The sequence below is a fragment of the Uloborus diversus genome, chromosome 2 (genome assembly GCF_026930045.1).
Source record: "Uloborus diversus isolate 005 chromosome 2, Udiv.v.3.1, whole genome shotgun sequence".
NCBI classification, from domain to species: domain Eukaryota; kingdom Metazoa; phylum Arthropoda; class Arachnida; order Araneae; family Uloboridae; genus Uloborus; species Uloborus diversus.
This window is the reverse complement of record NC_072732.1, coordinates 196605122-196622038: the sequence shown is the minus strand read 5'-3', so window position 1 is coordinate 196622038 and position 16917 is coordinate 196605122. Positions and strand designations below refer to the sequence as shown.

Genomic DNA, 16917 nt, shown 5'->3' with positions numbered 1-16917 from the left:
AAGTATTATTTTGATCTAGGAATCTACTTGCGAAATAATAGTTTTTTCTTTTTCAGCTTATAAAAAATGCAAAATGAAAGCAATCATATCGTAGTAGTTTCTTGAGAAAACCATGATATTAATGGAGGCGGCATGTAATATGAATATGTTATCTCAACTGTATCATGGCTTCAACAACAATCAACAACTGCTTTGAAATCCACACAGAAATTGTCCTGAATTTTTCAGTAAAACTTATAAGTTTAATAGCTATAATTTTAGTAATTAAATAATATTTTATAGTTAAAATACTGTAAAATAATATTAAAATCTCAAATAAGGTATGGGCAATTTTTTTATTGAGTAACCTTGCCCTTGTGTTATAATCATTACGACATTGTTCTTAAAATTAGAACCGCTAATTGTATAGCATTTCGGTAACATTATTATGGTTTAGTATTTAATTGGCTTGAAACGTTATAGATGTTTTATGTCCACATTCAAAGTATATTGGTACATAAAATGTATGTACTTAGAAGTGTTAGTTTAAGGGATCCTAAAAAAAATTAAAAAAAAAAAAGACATTTTAAAATAAAGTAATGAAAACTTTGTTATGAAACATCGTATGTGGCAGGGGGGAGGAGGAGGTGCTATTCAATTACCGGGTCCCCTCCGGGAGATTTTTCTATATCCGCCCCTGGCTCTACTATACCAACTTTCTATAATAAAACGCATATTTAAAACACTTCAAGTAATTTGTAACTCAGAAGGTCTATATGGGGGAAAAAAGAAATTACTCTTAAAAATGGTCGAAAATTTCTTCAAAACACCTTTTTACTAATATTCGGTTTAATAATAAAAAAATATTTTACTAAGGTAAAATTCAACATTTTTGTATGTATATTATCAGTTACATAATTTACAATTAAAAATCTGTAAACATTCGTTAATTAAAAGATACTTTTCAGTAAGCGAGACTCTGTATTTTTCTACTGTTGAGATAGGGAGAAAGTTGTGGAACGACACAAAATGGCGGACGCTGGAGCGTGTCGCCACTTAAGAGACGGATTGAGGGCTTTAGTACGAACAATATTCACCGAGATATGAAACACGTCGTTTTGTGACTTACACCACTTTTCACTCGCCGTCAACAACGCCTTTTGGGGGAAAATATAGCACTTAACATGTGTTTAAAATTGTACTTGTGCATAGAGTGTGGTTCTTCAAATTGTTTGAGGTTTTGCAGTGTATTTTTACGAATCACGGCATAACATTCGAATTTATTTTTGAATAGCAATGAAAAATATACACAAATACCTTGTTTTTCTTACTTTGACGACCTGTTATTCTTCTGAAAGGGCGGTAAGTTCCAACCTCTTCTTTTGTATGGTCCCTTAAAACTTCAAAGTGGAATATCTCCCCGAGTTTTGGTCGCACAAATGTCAAGTTTTTTGTGTTAGTAATATCTTTCAATGAAGATTATTTCCCTAAATATAAGTTAGGGGACCTGGGGCCCGTATATAAAGGTAAATTTTGTATTTTTTGACTCATTTTTATTTTTGCTTCACACTTTCAATATTGTAACTCTGCATCTGATTTTGAACGTTTTTGCAATTGAAAATATACACTTAGGACTAACGGTTGCGAAAATGAAGGTCTTGCAGGTTAAAACGGAACACCCTGTAGACAATATTATTTATTTTCAAGACTTCATAAATTTTACACTACAATGAGCCAAGTATTTCTTTATCTAAAAATTACAAAGACAAAATACTCGAAACAAAACCACGCTAAAGTGAGAACAATAAAAACTTTGATTTTGCACTAAAAAAAAAAATTTGATTCTTTCGTTATTTAAAATAACTTTTAAAAATACGAGAGCCGTTGAATTGGAGCGATCGACTCTTTCTTTTACATGTTTAATAATGTCTACAAAACTCGTTTAAAGACAAGGTTTTATTTATCGTAATGAATGGTATGTCTCATTTTAGGATTTGTTGTACTTATTACCATATACCGCATGGATTAACAGGATTTTAGATTTTCGAGATTGGCTTTGGTTTCAATCAGTCCGGATAAACGTGGATACATTGTAAGTACAGTCACGGAATCGCAGAATTTTTCCATATGGGTATTGACCAAATGTCAATAGTGCCGCAAGAAAAATTGCACCCAGTTGAAAAAAAAAAAAAAAAAAAAGACTTGATGTAAATAGTTTTAATTGAACTAGGCATTTTATTAATGCAATGTAGAGTTGAAGTGAAAATAAGATGATGTTTATTGCTTGCAAAACAATTATTAATATAACTGCTGTTCCGAGCAGTTATAGCAGTAATTGTTTTGCATTTTGACAATTATTATTATAACGATTCCGAGTCGATTATTCTGCAATTTTGAGAGTGCTTACTACGGTATATCCACGTTTATCCGGACTAACTGAAATCAAAGCCAATCCCGAAAATCAAAAAGCCAGTTAATCCGTGAAGAATGAGTAATAAGCACAACAAACCCTTAAATGAGACTTGCCATTCATTGCGATTAAAAAACCTTGGCTTCTAACGAATTTTGCTAACATTATTGAACTTATAAAAAAGCACATCTCTCCGATTAAACGGCTCTCGTATTTCTAAATGTTATCTTTTCTAATAATAAAGCTGAAAGTCTCTCTGTATGGATGTCCGGATCTCTCTCTGTTTGGATCTCTGTGACGGGCATAGTGCCTAGACCGTTCGGCAGATTTTCATGAAATTTGGCACGAAATTAGTATGTAGCATGAGGTGTGCACCTCGAAGCTATTTTTTGCAAATTCGATATTGTTCTTTTCTATTCCAATTTTAAGAAAATTTTACAGGGAAAATTATCATAACGTGGACGAATAAATTATCAAATTATCATAAGGTGAAATCGTAACATGGGCGACTAAATGAACACAGCAAATTGGCAAAATATTAATCATCAATTATTTGTAAACATACAAGCGAACCAAATGACCTTTTAATTTTCTACTACGGAAAAAGCCGTGCGGGTACCACTAGTTTTAAATTAAAAAAAATGAAAGGGTTTTATATTAAAAAATCAAGGTTGTTTATTGTTCTCACTTTGGCGTGGTTTTGTGTCGATTATTTTGTCTTTGTGACTTTTAGAAAACGTAGTACTTGGCTCATTATAGTGTGAAATTAATGAAGCTCTGAAAATAAATAATATTGTCTAATTTTTTTCTCATTTAAAAGGAGTAATGACGGGTGTGGGAATACACAAAGGAGGTTTTAAGCAGACGTCGGTTGATTATGAACGTAGCGATCGTAGTACTTATCCTAGTGCTGATATTGATTCACATTTAGGAAGAGAGATCAGAAAATTCTGAATTTCAGGTGTTTGAAGTTCTTCAGACTTTCATGCGGAGCTAAAACTGTTCTCACTTGTACCAAGAGTGAAAGAAACGAAGTCACATCAGAATAATTTATTTGTTTTTGCCGTTGCTTAAACCACTATAGTGCCCGAGCCCGCGTGCACATTGCTATCCGACTTAAGGTTGAAATCTACGGCTTCTCTTAGCACCACTGAGGTAGAGGTTCAATTTTCCTGAAATATTCTATCATAGATGGAAGCACCATCTATCAATTATTCGACAGTTTGGATGAAAACCAGAAGTTGAACAGCTCCTAAGTCAGCATTGGATTCGGAACTTGGAGAATTTATGACCCCGAAGGACTTAGTGTGCACCAGTCACCATAAGCGTATACAGAGGGTCTTTGGTTGGTCGATATCGAACTCGAGACCTTCCAGCAATAATTCTTGTGTCTAATTAATCAGGCTACCCCGGCACCAAACTGTCTTAGCTTGTTGTCTTAAACAGAAGAGATGTGCTTAAAAAACTTATTTTCGTGCTTGAGGTCATAAAAGCAAATGAACTAATAGACATTAACGGATTCAGATCAGAAAGTTTTGTAAGAGGAAAGGTGATGAAGTTAAAATATTTTTACTTTAGATGTTTTGTAGAGCCAAGGAGTTACTTACGAGAAGGTAAACAACCCCCAGCACTAGTGTGTATAACTTGAACACAGTCAGCATCACCAGGGTCGAGCCTTTCATCAACAGGTGTGTCCTCATGTATAGGTGAACCAATCGGATCAAGACCTGCAAGAAAGGCACAAATAGAACTCAAAAAACAAACATGATCAGTGTAAGTGGCGAAAATTTAACTAAGACTATGAATCCCGGTTTTCACATCCCAATTTCCTCGACAGGACTATCTATTTCAAGAAATAAATCACGTGTTTTCTGTCTTTTTCTTTATCACAATTATGGATTCAGTAACCAACTACAAATTTATGGTTTTAATTCTCTAATGTGATCGTGTTCCTATTTGCAACCACAATGTCTGAAAATCCGTTTCAATGAGGGTTGACATACGTTTGTGCAAATAGTAAAAAGATAATCAACGACATTATCAAGCACTTATTTGTAAAAGAAATATGCAAAATCTTCGATGTTGCAAGCAGCCCCTTTTTCATCGCAAAGATTTTTGAACCTGTTGATATAGACTTCTGATAAGAAATTTTGTCTTTGGCTTTTTTTGAATGTCTTTACACCCGAGCTCAGCAACAGATCTAGAGGTGCAAACCGAGGCCTTGCCCCAGGCGGTAACTTTTGATGGCTGAAATTTTTTCCTATTTGTGAAGGTTTTTTTTTAACTCAATAAAAAAATCAGGAAGATGAATAAGAATGACAGTATCAAGTTTTCTTCCATGTTCAGAAAAAATCGTAGATCCGGCACTGCATCAGCTCACTTCACTTTTGCATTGAAGAGAGGGTCCCAAACTACAACTACAAACATATTTACTACAAAACACGAAAAATTTAACTACAACTTACGTGTTTAACTACAAAACACGCGTTTTCAATTTTTTTTAAACTGTGTGCCCCCTCCCACATTTCAAAGTAGTGAAGTATCAACCTGTCAAATATTTCTATTTCAACTTTTAAAAACTGTTAAGAGACTTAAAAAACTGGAAAAATCACCATCGCTAAATTCGGAAAACGACTGATTTTTAATGATTTTTTTTTAAATTCCATACGCAAAAAAGCGGTGTGACCACAAACGTCAGCAGCTGCTTTTACATCACTTGCACGCTTCAACCTTCCAAATAGACTTCTCATTCGCAGCTATTAGCTTCATCAGGGATATTTTCCTCCTGCCATTATCAATTTTTTTAGGGCTAATATTTCATTATGGAGATTAGATTCGTCAAATGGCAATCCAATAACCTGCCATAGGTGTCAGTGTTGATGATTTCAAACTTTTCCCGACAAAACGAGATTCAGATCTTTATAAATTCATTATTTGGCGGCTTTTAGATATTACGGTAGCCCTGAAGACTCCCTTTGCATCCCACTGTGCGCTCTGTTCCATTGTAATGTCCGCCAATTAAGTCTGCAAGCGCCTCGCTGCGGAAGTGCAATGACGTCGAATCAGTGTAATGACGTCAATTTTACGTGAGTTTAAAAGTTTTTTTTAAAGTACTTACTGTACCGCCAAAAATTTGTTAAAATTTGTTACAGTTTGTTAATTTGTTGCTGATTGTCAATGGACTGCCGATGTCTATTGTTAACGAGCTATAACGCTAGGCTAGGCTCTGCAACACTGCTTTTTTTCCCGTTTTTTAGGATTACGGTTGTAATGTCCACCGGTTAAGCCTCCAAGCGCTTCGTTGCGGAAGTGCGATGGCGTCGCAATCAGTGTAGTGACGTCAATTTCGCTTGAACTTAAGACTTAATTTCAAAAAAAGTACTTACTGTATTGCCAAAAATTTGTTACAGATATTCAGGTGTGTCAATATAACATTTAAACATAAAATTACAAAATCGAATTCTTCCCTATTTAGTGCCAAGAGGACTAAAACCATGGAAAATTCACTCATCAACAATCTTTAGCGTAGTTATGTAATGCAAACAGTAGCATTAAACTCAAAGACGCATATAGTTGTTGATGCAAATGTTTTAATTAAATAGGTAAATAAAACTTTTCGTGCACTTGCTAAAATAGTGTTAACCAGCGATAACGCTAGGCTCTGCTACTATGTTTTTTTCCCCCGTTATTTTTTTTTATGGTCTGTAATGTACATTCTAAAACTTAATGAAAACATTTAATATTTCCTGTTTTACTTTCTTCTATATCACATATATAGAAAAAAATATTGGTTTCGTGCAATTTTTGGAATTTCGAACTGACGGATTCGAATGTTTTGAGGTGTGCTGAGTCCATTTCGACCATTTTTAAAAAATGTCTGTCTGTGTGTGTATGTGTGTCCGTCCGTCCGTATGTGTGTGACCGGTTTTTTTGTGGCCGATCTAGAGCAAAAACAACCGCATGAAATCAAACAAAATTTGGTGCCTCTATGTGAAATTGTGCCCATTGGTTTATTTTTATTTTGCATCTATAAAATTATAAAGTTTTCTGTACGTGTTTCACGCAGACTTTTTTATTGAGTTTGCCAGAGCTAAGAGTTTACGTACCATTGATTACGCCAAGACGTGTCTTTTGCCCAATAAATCCACATATGTGTGCTCCTACGCTGCTTCCCGTGCATATAAAATCTTTGCGCTTGAGATGATAAGTTTTCTGGAAATGAAAAAGGCACTTTATTTAGTAAAAAACGCAAAAGTTTGCATTGAAAATAATAATTTAAAAAAACAGCATCCATTTCAATTTTGACGACTTGTTTCCAAATTATGTTTTTCTCAATCATGATAGGACCCTTTTCGTTGAGTTCCTTGCTTCTACAAATGGAATGGAAATGACCAAGAAATTTGCACCCGCCATAGAATTACTGGTAATTTTCTAGAAGAGGCAATACGAGGCACATCCATAAAAAAAAAGGATGCGGTAATAAAGATAAAGATTTTATGGCCTATGTACACCAGTACACTCATCATAAAGATTATTTGCAGCGTATAATGTTATGTTTTTTTTTCTTACCAATCTTAAACGGTGGGGATTAATTATCTGGAATTTTTTTATTTAGATGAAATTTTGCTTTTTAAGTTTATCTATGTTAGGTTTGTTCCAGCGAAAAAATAATTTTACACCCCTACGCTTTTTAAAAGTGAAATCTACTTATGTTAAAACGAGAATAAACGCAAACGATGTGTAACCATGTCGACGAAAGTTTGTCCATTTAGTTAATATTAAAACAACGAGTTATTTTATGCTCGTCGTCATAACAATCTGAAAAAATACTGCAACATCAACTTTGGTCTAGTGAGTATAATAAGCCATTTGTGGTTGTTAAAAAATCACTCACAGAGAGGGAATGATCAGTTATTGTAACCCCATTTGAGGAATAATTCCAAAAAGTAGAACTAAAAAGACACTTTAGAAGTATAGATATGGTAGGTATAACACATCGAGCACAACGAGAATGTTAATGTTAAGACATTGAAGTACCATTAAGCGACAAATTAAAGTTTGCAATATAGTTCAATAGAATTGTCCAAAGTAATGTTTCCTAAAATTTCGTTAACAAGAGTTTTTCAACATTTTCCAGGAATTTCGTTTGAAAATACTTGATAGTAAAAATTGAACTTGTTGGTTCTTCAACTGCAGTAAAGAGTAACGCCATTACCTCACGAAAAAGTTGGACATCTAAGACGGCAATTAGTTGACATGATTTTTGATCCAGATCAGAAGCTGAATAACTCCTGCTCGAATACCCTCAGATGCGAAACGATTTTTAGTCAACATCAAATGTACAGCGAAAAAAGATAAAACCCCATACAGTTCCAGCTTACGATGATATATTTTAATGTTATTTAAAAAATCGAGTTCAAATATGATGTGTACGATTTTCGTAGCATTTCAAACCAAAATTGTTACTACTTAAATAAGTATACTAACATTCAAAAATTTAAACGTACTAAACTCGGGTTAATGCTTCAATAAAATTTGAATCAAAACTGTATTCTCATACATCTATAGTATGGGATTTTACGACTTTTAAATTTAAAACGGAAACACGACACGATAAGAAGATTATTAAAAAAAACGTGCACTGAAATACATCGGTATTAAAATGTATGGACGAGACAGCAAAAGTATCAAAATCACACGCACGACATCTCTAAATTTAAAAAAAATGCGAAAAAACGAGTACTTAAGTTCAATAATTAACACTAGGACTCGACCGATGCATCGGCCAGGCCGATGCATCGGTCAGTTCTTGTTTACAAAAAATACAAGCTCTTTTCAGTATGAATACACAAATTCTTCATACTTACCTTCAGAATCTTTACAACTTTTGCCAGTTGCTTCGCAACTATCTTTGCATTGAGCATTTCTTCTGCGAGATCAACAGAATATCCCCACATGTAATCCACCAGAATAACATTGCAGCATCCCTTCTTCAATAACTCGCTCACAATTTCCTATGGACAAAGTGAACTATTTATATCAGACAGCATTTGATTCCTTATAATAACTTCAGCAATATTTCCTCTTGTTTTACCTTCCAGCAAGCGGGCAAGCGAGGTGGACTAAGAGGTACTTTTCTTTCTATGCACTATATACAGCTACGTACGGACCAGGGCAAGATGACTATGCTAACAATTTTTGTTGTTTATTAATTTCTTTTTGAGGATAATAAAATTGATTTTACACGAGCTTTTAGAGTAGTGCTTTAGTTACTAAATATATTACCATTTAATGTTTCAAATGAAATTAATGAAGGATTTTTTTATTTTTTCATAACCTTAACAAATCGTCATCTTTCCCCAGTACTGGGAAAAGATGACTTTGGCCTTGGGGCGAGATGACAACACTGAAAAAGGTTGAATATATTTTATCTTTTTAATATGTTATATGTTTTAAGAAATAATAACTGTGTTTTTACGTCTTATACAGTATCAAATTAAGCGTAATAATGCATTGAAACGTAATGTTGAAGTGTTTAGTTGTGCAGCTTACAACAGTTACAAATAAAAATGCCGTTTTCATAATTGGAATATTCCTCCTGCCATCACTCTTGGCATTGCAGCACTGGATTCATCCTTCTTTTGGAGAGTCACAATATTCCTCTTTACAAGCAGGACTTGTAAAGAGGAAGTCTTGTCATTTTTTCCCGTGTTTCGGCCTATCATGCTGCGACTGCATGTTAGAAAAGATTTGTTTTCATTGCCATACAGAAAGGCGATTAAATGACTTTTATTCTTTGTAATGCACAGTAGATAAACTAAGTTACTATTAAATACTAAAAAGAAACTATCTATCAATCCTGTATTTGTAGCAGAGCTTATTTACACATGCATAAAAGTTATAATGTGTCAGCGGTAAACAATTAGAGCTTCAGAACTAACAAAAAATGGCTAAACTATTACTACTACTATACTATTGGCTATACAATGTCTATACTATTGCTGAACGAATAGACGATAAGAGAGCCAGTAGTATCCAGTTGATGCTTCTTCCTCGTGGAAAACAGAAAAATTAATACATTCGTCATCTTGCCCCGATCTCCCCTATGTCTGACTTGAGCTTTTTTCCGGTTTTCTAGACCTACTTTTACAACCAGTGATTTTTTTTTCTAACACCAGTAATGCCGTTGTTAGGTAAGCGGCAGTACAGTGAAACCTGTGTAAGTTGACCATTCGCAGTGCTCTACTTTAGTGGTCAACTTAAACAGGTGTCAACTTACAGAGGTTGATTAATATGATAAGGGCTGATTCCGTGCCTGAAGAAAGCGGTTAATTTAGACAGGTGGTCATCTTACAAGGGTGATCAACTTTACAGGTTTTACTGTATCTTCAAAAATGTGAGTTTTCGAGATATTTGAAGAAATGTGTGTTGGATTCAAAACTAACGATAGAGAAATGTTGGAATCAGACGTTTTTGTCAGTCCTTCTTTTCAACGGAATCCAAGTAAGCAAGCTTGTACAATATAGCTAACTTGCAATAAATGACAAAAATGCAAAAGAAAAAAAAAATAAAGATGTAAAATTTGCAGTTACTGCCCTTGACCTGTCCACTTCAGAGTACCAATCTGCACATTTGCTGTTTGTGTCTGAAAAATACGGGCACCTGTTTACATACGTTTTTGCTTCACTGGAATTTCGATTAATTTTATTATTTATTTATTTTTCAAGGATGGCCCAATAACTCAGTTTAAACGGTTGTACGTACTAACGGTTAAGACGATAACTACGTTAGTTAATTCGAATGTAGCAGAAGCTTATTTAAGCTACATTTGAAGTACTACATTTGAATAAATCTAAAAAATCTCAAATCATGATCCAAAATGACAAGTTCACTAGGCTCACGAGGTTCAGCTCTGATGTATGCCAAAAACTTGTAAGTATGAAATGGTGTGTCTGAGAGATAGCGCGCTTTGTAGTGTTAGTACAATGGTTGCGTCCGTTGGAATGTTAAAAATACGTTACATCCTTAAAAGAACTAGATTCTGTTGTACAAGATCTTTAAAATCTTTTAACAAGTAGTACCTGTAAAAAGAACCTTACAACCATGTAAATTATAAGTATAATTTTAATTTTTGTATCATATTGTGTCTCATCATTAAATCAAATTTTCGGTGTGCATTTATTTGTTAAACGTTACTGTAAGGAATGTTAAAAAATGGAGAACTTATTTTAGCAGTTTATTACATAGTAAATTAAGTTTGTTTCTAAAGAAGGGCTTAAAGTGTTAGTAACATTGTTCCAAATACTTAACCCATTTTAGAGATCGTCCAGAAAATCAAAGAACCGACAGTCAAAATCGGGAAAAAAATCAAGAAACACAAGTACTTATTTGTAACATAAGCACATGAATTGCTTTATAAATTAAGGAAGTAAATAAAGATTTACATGTTTGATATGGTTGTTACAAATTGAAGTCTTTCTTCATGACGTACTGCATAAACTTAAAACAAAACAAAATTTTAGTATAGATTTCTTTTTTTTCCCAAAATCAGTGATTATTCATTCAAGCTTATTCCAATAAGTTCTAAACTCGATGTAAAGAATATACGTGTTCTCTTCTTTAACTTCAAATAGTATTAATCTCAACTACCATGACGGGCAATAACGGGTAGTGGGACCTGTTTGCAGATCTTGAAGCAAGTATAAATGAACGGTTTTGTAGTCTTAACTGTATAAAAAAGACGCCAAGCATTGATTACAACCAGAGGCGTGCACAGGGGGGTGGGGGAGAACGAACACCTGTTGGCCAGGGCCCGAACCTGAAGCGGCCCAAGATTGATGAAATGTACATATTGATGTAGGGGTAAACAATATGGAGAGGGGCCCGTAAAAGTCATTTGTGACGAGCCCCAAAATTTCTGTGCACGCCCCAGATTACAACTATAGATTTTTTTCAATATATATTATGAACTTGCAAATAAAACAAAAGTGATTTGTTTTGATAATCATTCTAAATAGCACGTGTTCTTTTAATTTATTTTTCTTTTTATTTAGAAATACTCGTGATATTTTTAAGAAAAAACCTTCTATTATTTTCTGTATTAGGTACGCGTTTTACCTAAGTTATATGCAATAATTTATCACCAACTATCAACTGTAACCTACCAATTTTCTTTTAAGTAAAACTCTGTGTCGATTCTCTCACTTAAATGTTTTTTTAGCTGTGCAGTCTTAAGCAAATAGCGGGAGGGGGTGGAGTTCGTGTTTCTTAGCAGAGCATTTGAATGTAACCAAGCAGTTATTTAAGAAATTCTTCTTACGTTTCATAATCAATAACCACATTTCAACAGGTAAATGAATAGTGTCAAAACATTGATATACGCAACGCGTTCTAAAAATTAGCGTTAAAAAATAATTTACAGAGGTGCGAAGTTGAAGTTGGGATTTTTATACAGTTTTAATTTTATATTTGTCTGGCTTATTTCTATAATCTGAACCTAAATTTTACTTGAAAATCATATTCCAGAACTTTGGTAAATTTTGACATTTATTTTTAAAATTTCAATTGAAAAAATAATACAATATTTAAAACAAAATTAAATTGAGGTTCATGCTTTGAGGAAGGTCTATAGCAATACTTTAAAATTAACACTAGGATTATACATGCATTTTTCAGTGAGAGAGGTTCAATTTTAATTTTCGAACATAAGAAAAGAGTACATTTTACAATTTTTTTCATCATGAAATTGTGCTGTTTAAATGTATGTTTTGTCATGTATTTTTTTTTTTTTTTTGAGAATTTCAACTTTCATTCAAAACTAAAAGTTTAAACATAGCTTGGATAGAAATTTAGATACAAGCATCCTTAGCTAGATACAAGTCCTTAGACACTTTGATTCCAACTATAAATGGCAACTCTAAATATAAAACTCCCGTCTTATCTTTATCAACTCAGTTTTACCTTACTATCAAATTTCTACTTTAAGAACAATGAACCGCATTCCCGTAACGTTACTAATCCCAAAAGTAAATATTTTTTTTTTCATTATTACTTACCCGGTATATGGCAACACTACATGCTCCTGAAAAAGATGCAGGAATTAGGATTTCAGTTTTGCATTTGGGATTGAAGTTGGTCTCTGGTGGAGTTACGTTGGAGCACTTGTGCAACAGTTCTGGTTTTTCTGCGTCGTTGTTGGTGAACAAATACATAAAGGTGTCGGCTCTCGTCAGTTTGTTGTGAGCCAGCGATAGTTTAGGATGAGCGTCGATAAAGTCTGTACTGCAACCAGTTTGATCTGTCCCATAACATTGAAATCGGGACAGAAAAGGTTTGAAAAAGTCATCGTCTTCATCACTTTCATCACCTAAAAAAGTAAAGCATCGAGTTATATACTGAATTAAGTAATCATGAAGACAGTATTTCGGTAAGAAATCGTATGTACGGTACATTGCACAAAAATGTAAAACTACGTTTATAAAAAATTGCTGAGTTTTTAACACGAATATTTTGTTCCTTCCTATTAAATTAAAACTGTAAAAGCAAACAAATCTAAAAGAAAGTCATAATTAAACAGTAAATAGTTTTTTAGAAATCCTATTTCAGCAGTTAAAAAAATAAATAAGACAAAGACGGAAGGAAAATTCGGTATGAATTATTTATTAAACAGAAAGTAGAACTTTTGAAAACATAATGTTCAGCAGTTTATTTCTTTTCAAAGAATCTTTAATGATAATTACAAGTACTTTAAATGAAACGGCCAAATATAGAACGATAAAGCTTTGCTTCAAGTTTTTTTTCAATATTTCAATTTAATTTTTAGTTTTCGCTATTAACGTGTTTTTACTAATAGAAATATAGAACGGTCAATTGAACAAATGCCATCCATGAGTGAAATTTTATAACCGATCTCCTTTTTGCAGCCGATCTAATACAAACAATATGAAATATATTATTTTTGAAGAAATTCCTATGGTTGTTTTGCTGTTGAAAAAAGAAGACAAACATAGAAAAATAAATTATTTAAATCGAAACAAAACAGATATTTGAAAGAATACTTGAAGCATATAAGATAGTATGATACAAAATAGCTAATATAAACCAACACAATTCACGAATACAACATATTGTAATAATTTTCATGATTAGTATTGATTACCTGATGTCACTCTAAAAACCAAAGATAACAAAGGAAAAGCTAAAAGGAAATTCATCGTCAAAAGGTAGTTTGAGACGCATATTTTTCACGAATATTTTTCTGTGTAATATCGTGTCCACGGTATTGTAATGAAAACTCTGTTCAAATATCGCCGCTTTTTGAGCGATGCTAATCAGAATCAAAGAATGAGCTATTTTTCTCGAAATGTACTACTTATATCAGCTGCATTATCGAAAATGTATAAGATGAATAACTAGAGATGATTAGCATTCGACACGCATTTTTCCCTTTTTCAAATTCTTCATTTTTTTTAATCTTTGATTTCATTTTCCAAGCGGGTATTAGTTTTGAGCAATTCAAAATCTAAATGGTGATAAACAACGTTTTGTCGCACAAAATTAGCAGATTACTGCATACATGTGTTTCGAGGTTTCAGAGGACCTCTTTTTCAATGCAAATAGTGAGCTTTTGGAATAAAAGACATCGAGTGAAAGATTTTTTAATTTTGCATTGAAAAAAAGAAGTTCCTTGAAACCTCGAAACACGTGTCTGCAGTAATCTGCTAATTTTGTGCGTCAAAACGTTGTTGATCACAGTTTACTTTTCCGCACAAAGGTATTTATTTCTTTCTCACAATCTGTCTAACACTAAGTGAAACAATTGGATAGGATAATGAGGTAAACAAATTGGGACAGAAATGTTAGAAAATCGATATTGATGTACAGAAAATTAGGATCGTGTAGTTTTCGAGGGACAATTGGAAAATTGAATAAAGGGACCGTAGGTACAAAAGTCTCTCCTAAGTCCAGTCCGTTTATGTTGACTGGTTTTTTTTTTAGTGTAATAGGTGCAAATAAGTTATTTTAAAAAGTAATGGTTATGTTGTACAGAATAAATATGCGCTGCTTTAGACCAAACTTATGTATATGCAACATCTAAAGTTCCGCATATATGCGTAAAAACAATAGGTTTCATAATTATTGATGAAAAACCGTATAAGAGATGTTAAGGTTATTAGAAAAGTTTGTCGCATAAAAAAATAATTATTTTAAAAGAAATGTGTGTTGCAAAGAAACGCGATAAAAATGAAACTTTCTTTCTATTTTTTTTTTTTTTAATTCTGAACTGTCACTTCACCCGCACGCTTTCTCTCATGCCAATCTCTTATTCTTTCTGCGCCTGTCTTTGGCATATTCGGAACAAAATTAGGTTCATCCCCAGTTTTACCGACATTTCAAATTTCTTCCCCCATTTAATCTCTCAAAAGATATTATTCTAACTGAAAAGCAGGGAGGAGGGTGGAATTGCGTGTCGGCGAAACTGGGGAGACACTCAAAATTATATATTTCAATGAAGAAAATAGATTATAAACAACGGGAAAACTAAACAATTCTTGAAATTCGCTATTTAATTGTTCTCAATAACAATGAAAAATAAAAGTAATTTCAATTAACCTTGTTAATAAAATTTAAATAACTAATTTCAGAGTTGAACTTAAGCAAGGTGAATTACGCTTTTAAACTGATGACGAATTGAATCAAATAAATCTTCAAAAATCTGCATTATTTTAAAAGTTTCAAATGCCAATAATGGACAAATATACACTTGTTTAAGTTCAACCTCGAAATTAGTTTAAGTTCAAGTCTCCGGACAGTTAGTCTCGTAGTCATCGTATGGCTACTGATTCAAAGCGGCATGTCTAATCGGCATTTTCTTGAAATAAATAGTTCAATTTCGAAATGAAAGTCTAGAATATATCAGGGAAATTTAAACTTATTTTTTACTTAACACTAAAATCAATCAGACTCCAATAATTCATAAGTGCCGAATAATCCAGATAGTATTCTATAATTGTACACTTGTTTCAAGTCTCATGCTCTGTTTTCCAGCCTATATGCTGCGGTGAATGGCAAAGTATGTTTGCTAATTTACGAAGAATGTAATGCAACAGCTATCTACTTGCATCTTGAAACTAAATGATTAAATGCGTCGTCCGAAATTAGTTTACTCTCTACCACCTTTACTGAAAATTAGTTCATGAATTGAGAAATAGTATTAATTGGCCATTCGAAGTTCGCAAATGTGCAATAAAGTTCTTATTTCCTGCAATCGATAACATTTCGCTAAAAGAAAATGAGCATTAAACGATTTTTTTATGAATTTAGAACCATTTTCAGGTGGATACAAAGTACTTGACTCTAAATAGACATGGTCTAACCATATTTTGTAATAAAGTATATCAGCTTTTTCAAAAAATTTTATTGCCCAGTAGTATATTTTTCCAGAATATTTTCTGCACTGACAAAACTTTTAAGCATGCCAATGCTCTAGTACTCAAGTCCATGGCTGCTATCTTAAGATAAAACGGCGTATCTCAGTTGTTTTTAGTTACTTATTATTTTTCAATGCATTCAGGCACGTTTTCTTTTTTTCAAATAGGAAAAAATAAATGTATTAATTCCCCAGATCAGAACGCACACTTATTGAAAGGGGTAAAACAAGTGTTCAAAAAGTTGCTTGGAACAAGAAGTTAACGGGTTGACATAACCTATTCTAACTTAGTATTTATTCCTCTGGTATGACATTAATGTGTTAACTTTTTATTTGACTGACAACACATTGATATCTTCTTCCTACTATCGGTAACAAACCGATGGCAAATTGATGCGTTCTTTCTCTACTATTGGTAACCACCTAAAGATACATTAATGGATCTTTCCATACATGGGATATTCTTCAAAAAGTGTAATGTTCTGTCACACGCCTTTTACAGTAAAAACGTTAAGGAACAATTCATTTAACAATGATTTTCAATTTCATTAAAAAATATATCTAATTAAACCTACCAACATTTTTTTAATAATAATTTTTATTTTAGTATATTTTTGGGTCACAACATGTGAATTCTCGCCGCCGTGGCATGTCACACAAATTCTGTGACTGTTTATGTTGCTTAATAACTTCTTTCATTAAAAGTATATACTTATTTATTTATTATTCCTTTCACAAGTGTTTCAAATACTAACTGTTTAAGTATATTTAATTTTTTAATATTGTGTTTTAGTTAGTTTTAGTAGGACAAGGATTCATGTCACACATTCAATTCTCACCTCCATTACCTAAACACAAAATGCCATTCCTCATGAACACGTGGCAGTAATGACATCAAATTTTATCTTCCATGATACTCCTTGTTTATTTTCAGCCATAGTTAAAGTTGTGAGATTTTTGTCGAAAAACAAGTAGATTTTGCTTTTAAAACTTAGTGTGGTTATTCTGACTTCTCACCTCCATGAACTTGAATTTCAAAGATGTAAATTAATGTAAAAATTTAAGTGAACATGTTTTCATATGCTTAACATGTGCAGAT

General features: G+C 32.9%; 1 protein-coding gene across 3 annotated transcripts in view; it reads right to left on the bottom strand.

Moving 5' to 3' along the window:
* Positions 1-16917, bottom strand: part of LOC129217605 (inactive pancreatic lipase-related protein 1-like) — a 108102-nt gene that overhangs the window by 13468 nt on the left and 77717 nt on the right. The window contains exons 1-5 of one of the 3 annotated variants that reach the window (XM_054851931.1): positions 13548-13685; positions 12445-12755; positions 8257-8403; positions 6496-6601; positions 3997-4116 (exon numbers count right to left, since the gene is read on the bottom strand). In XM_054851931.1, coding sequence (XP_054707906.1) covers positions 3997-4116; positions 6496-6601; positions 8257-8403; positions 12445-12755; positions 13548-13602 — 739 coding nt within the window. In that variant the 5' untranslated portion in view covers positions 13603-13685. Of the gene's footprint in view, positions 1-3996; positions 4117-6495; positions 6602-8256; positions 8404-12444; positions 12756-13134; positions 13270-13547; positions 13686-16917 lie in introns of those variants that run through there. The other 2 variants (XM_054851932.1, XM_054851930.1) reach the window with 2 other exon arrangements.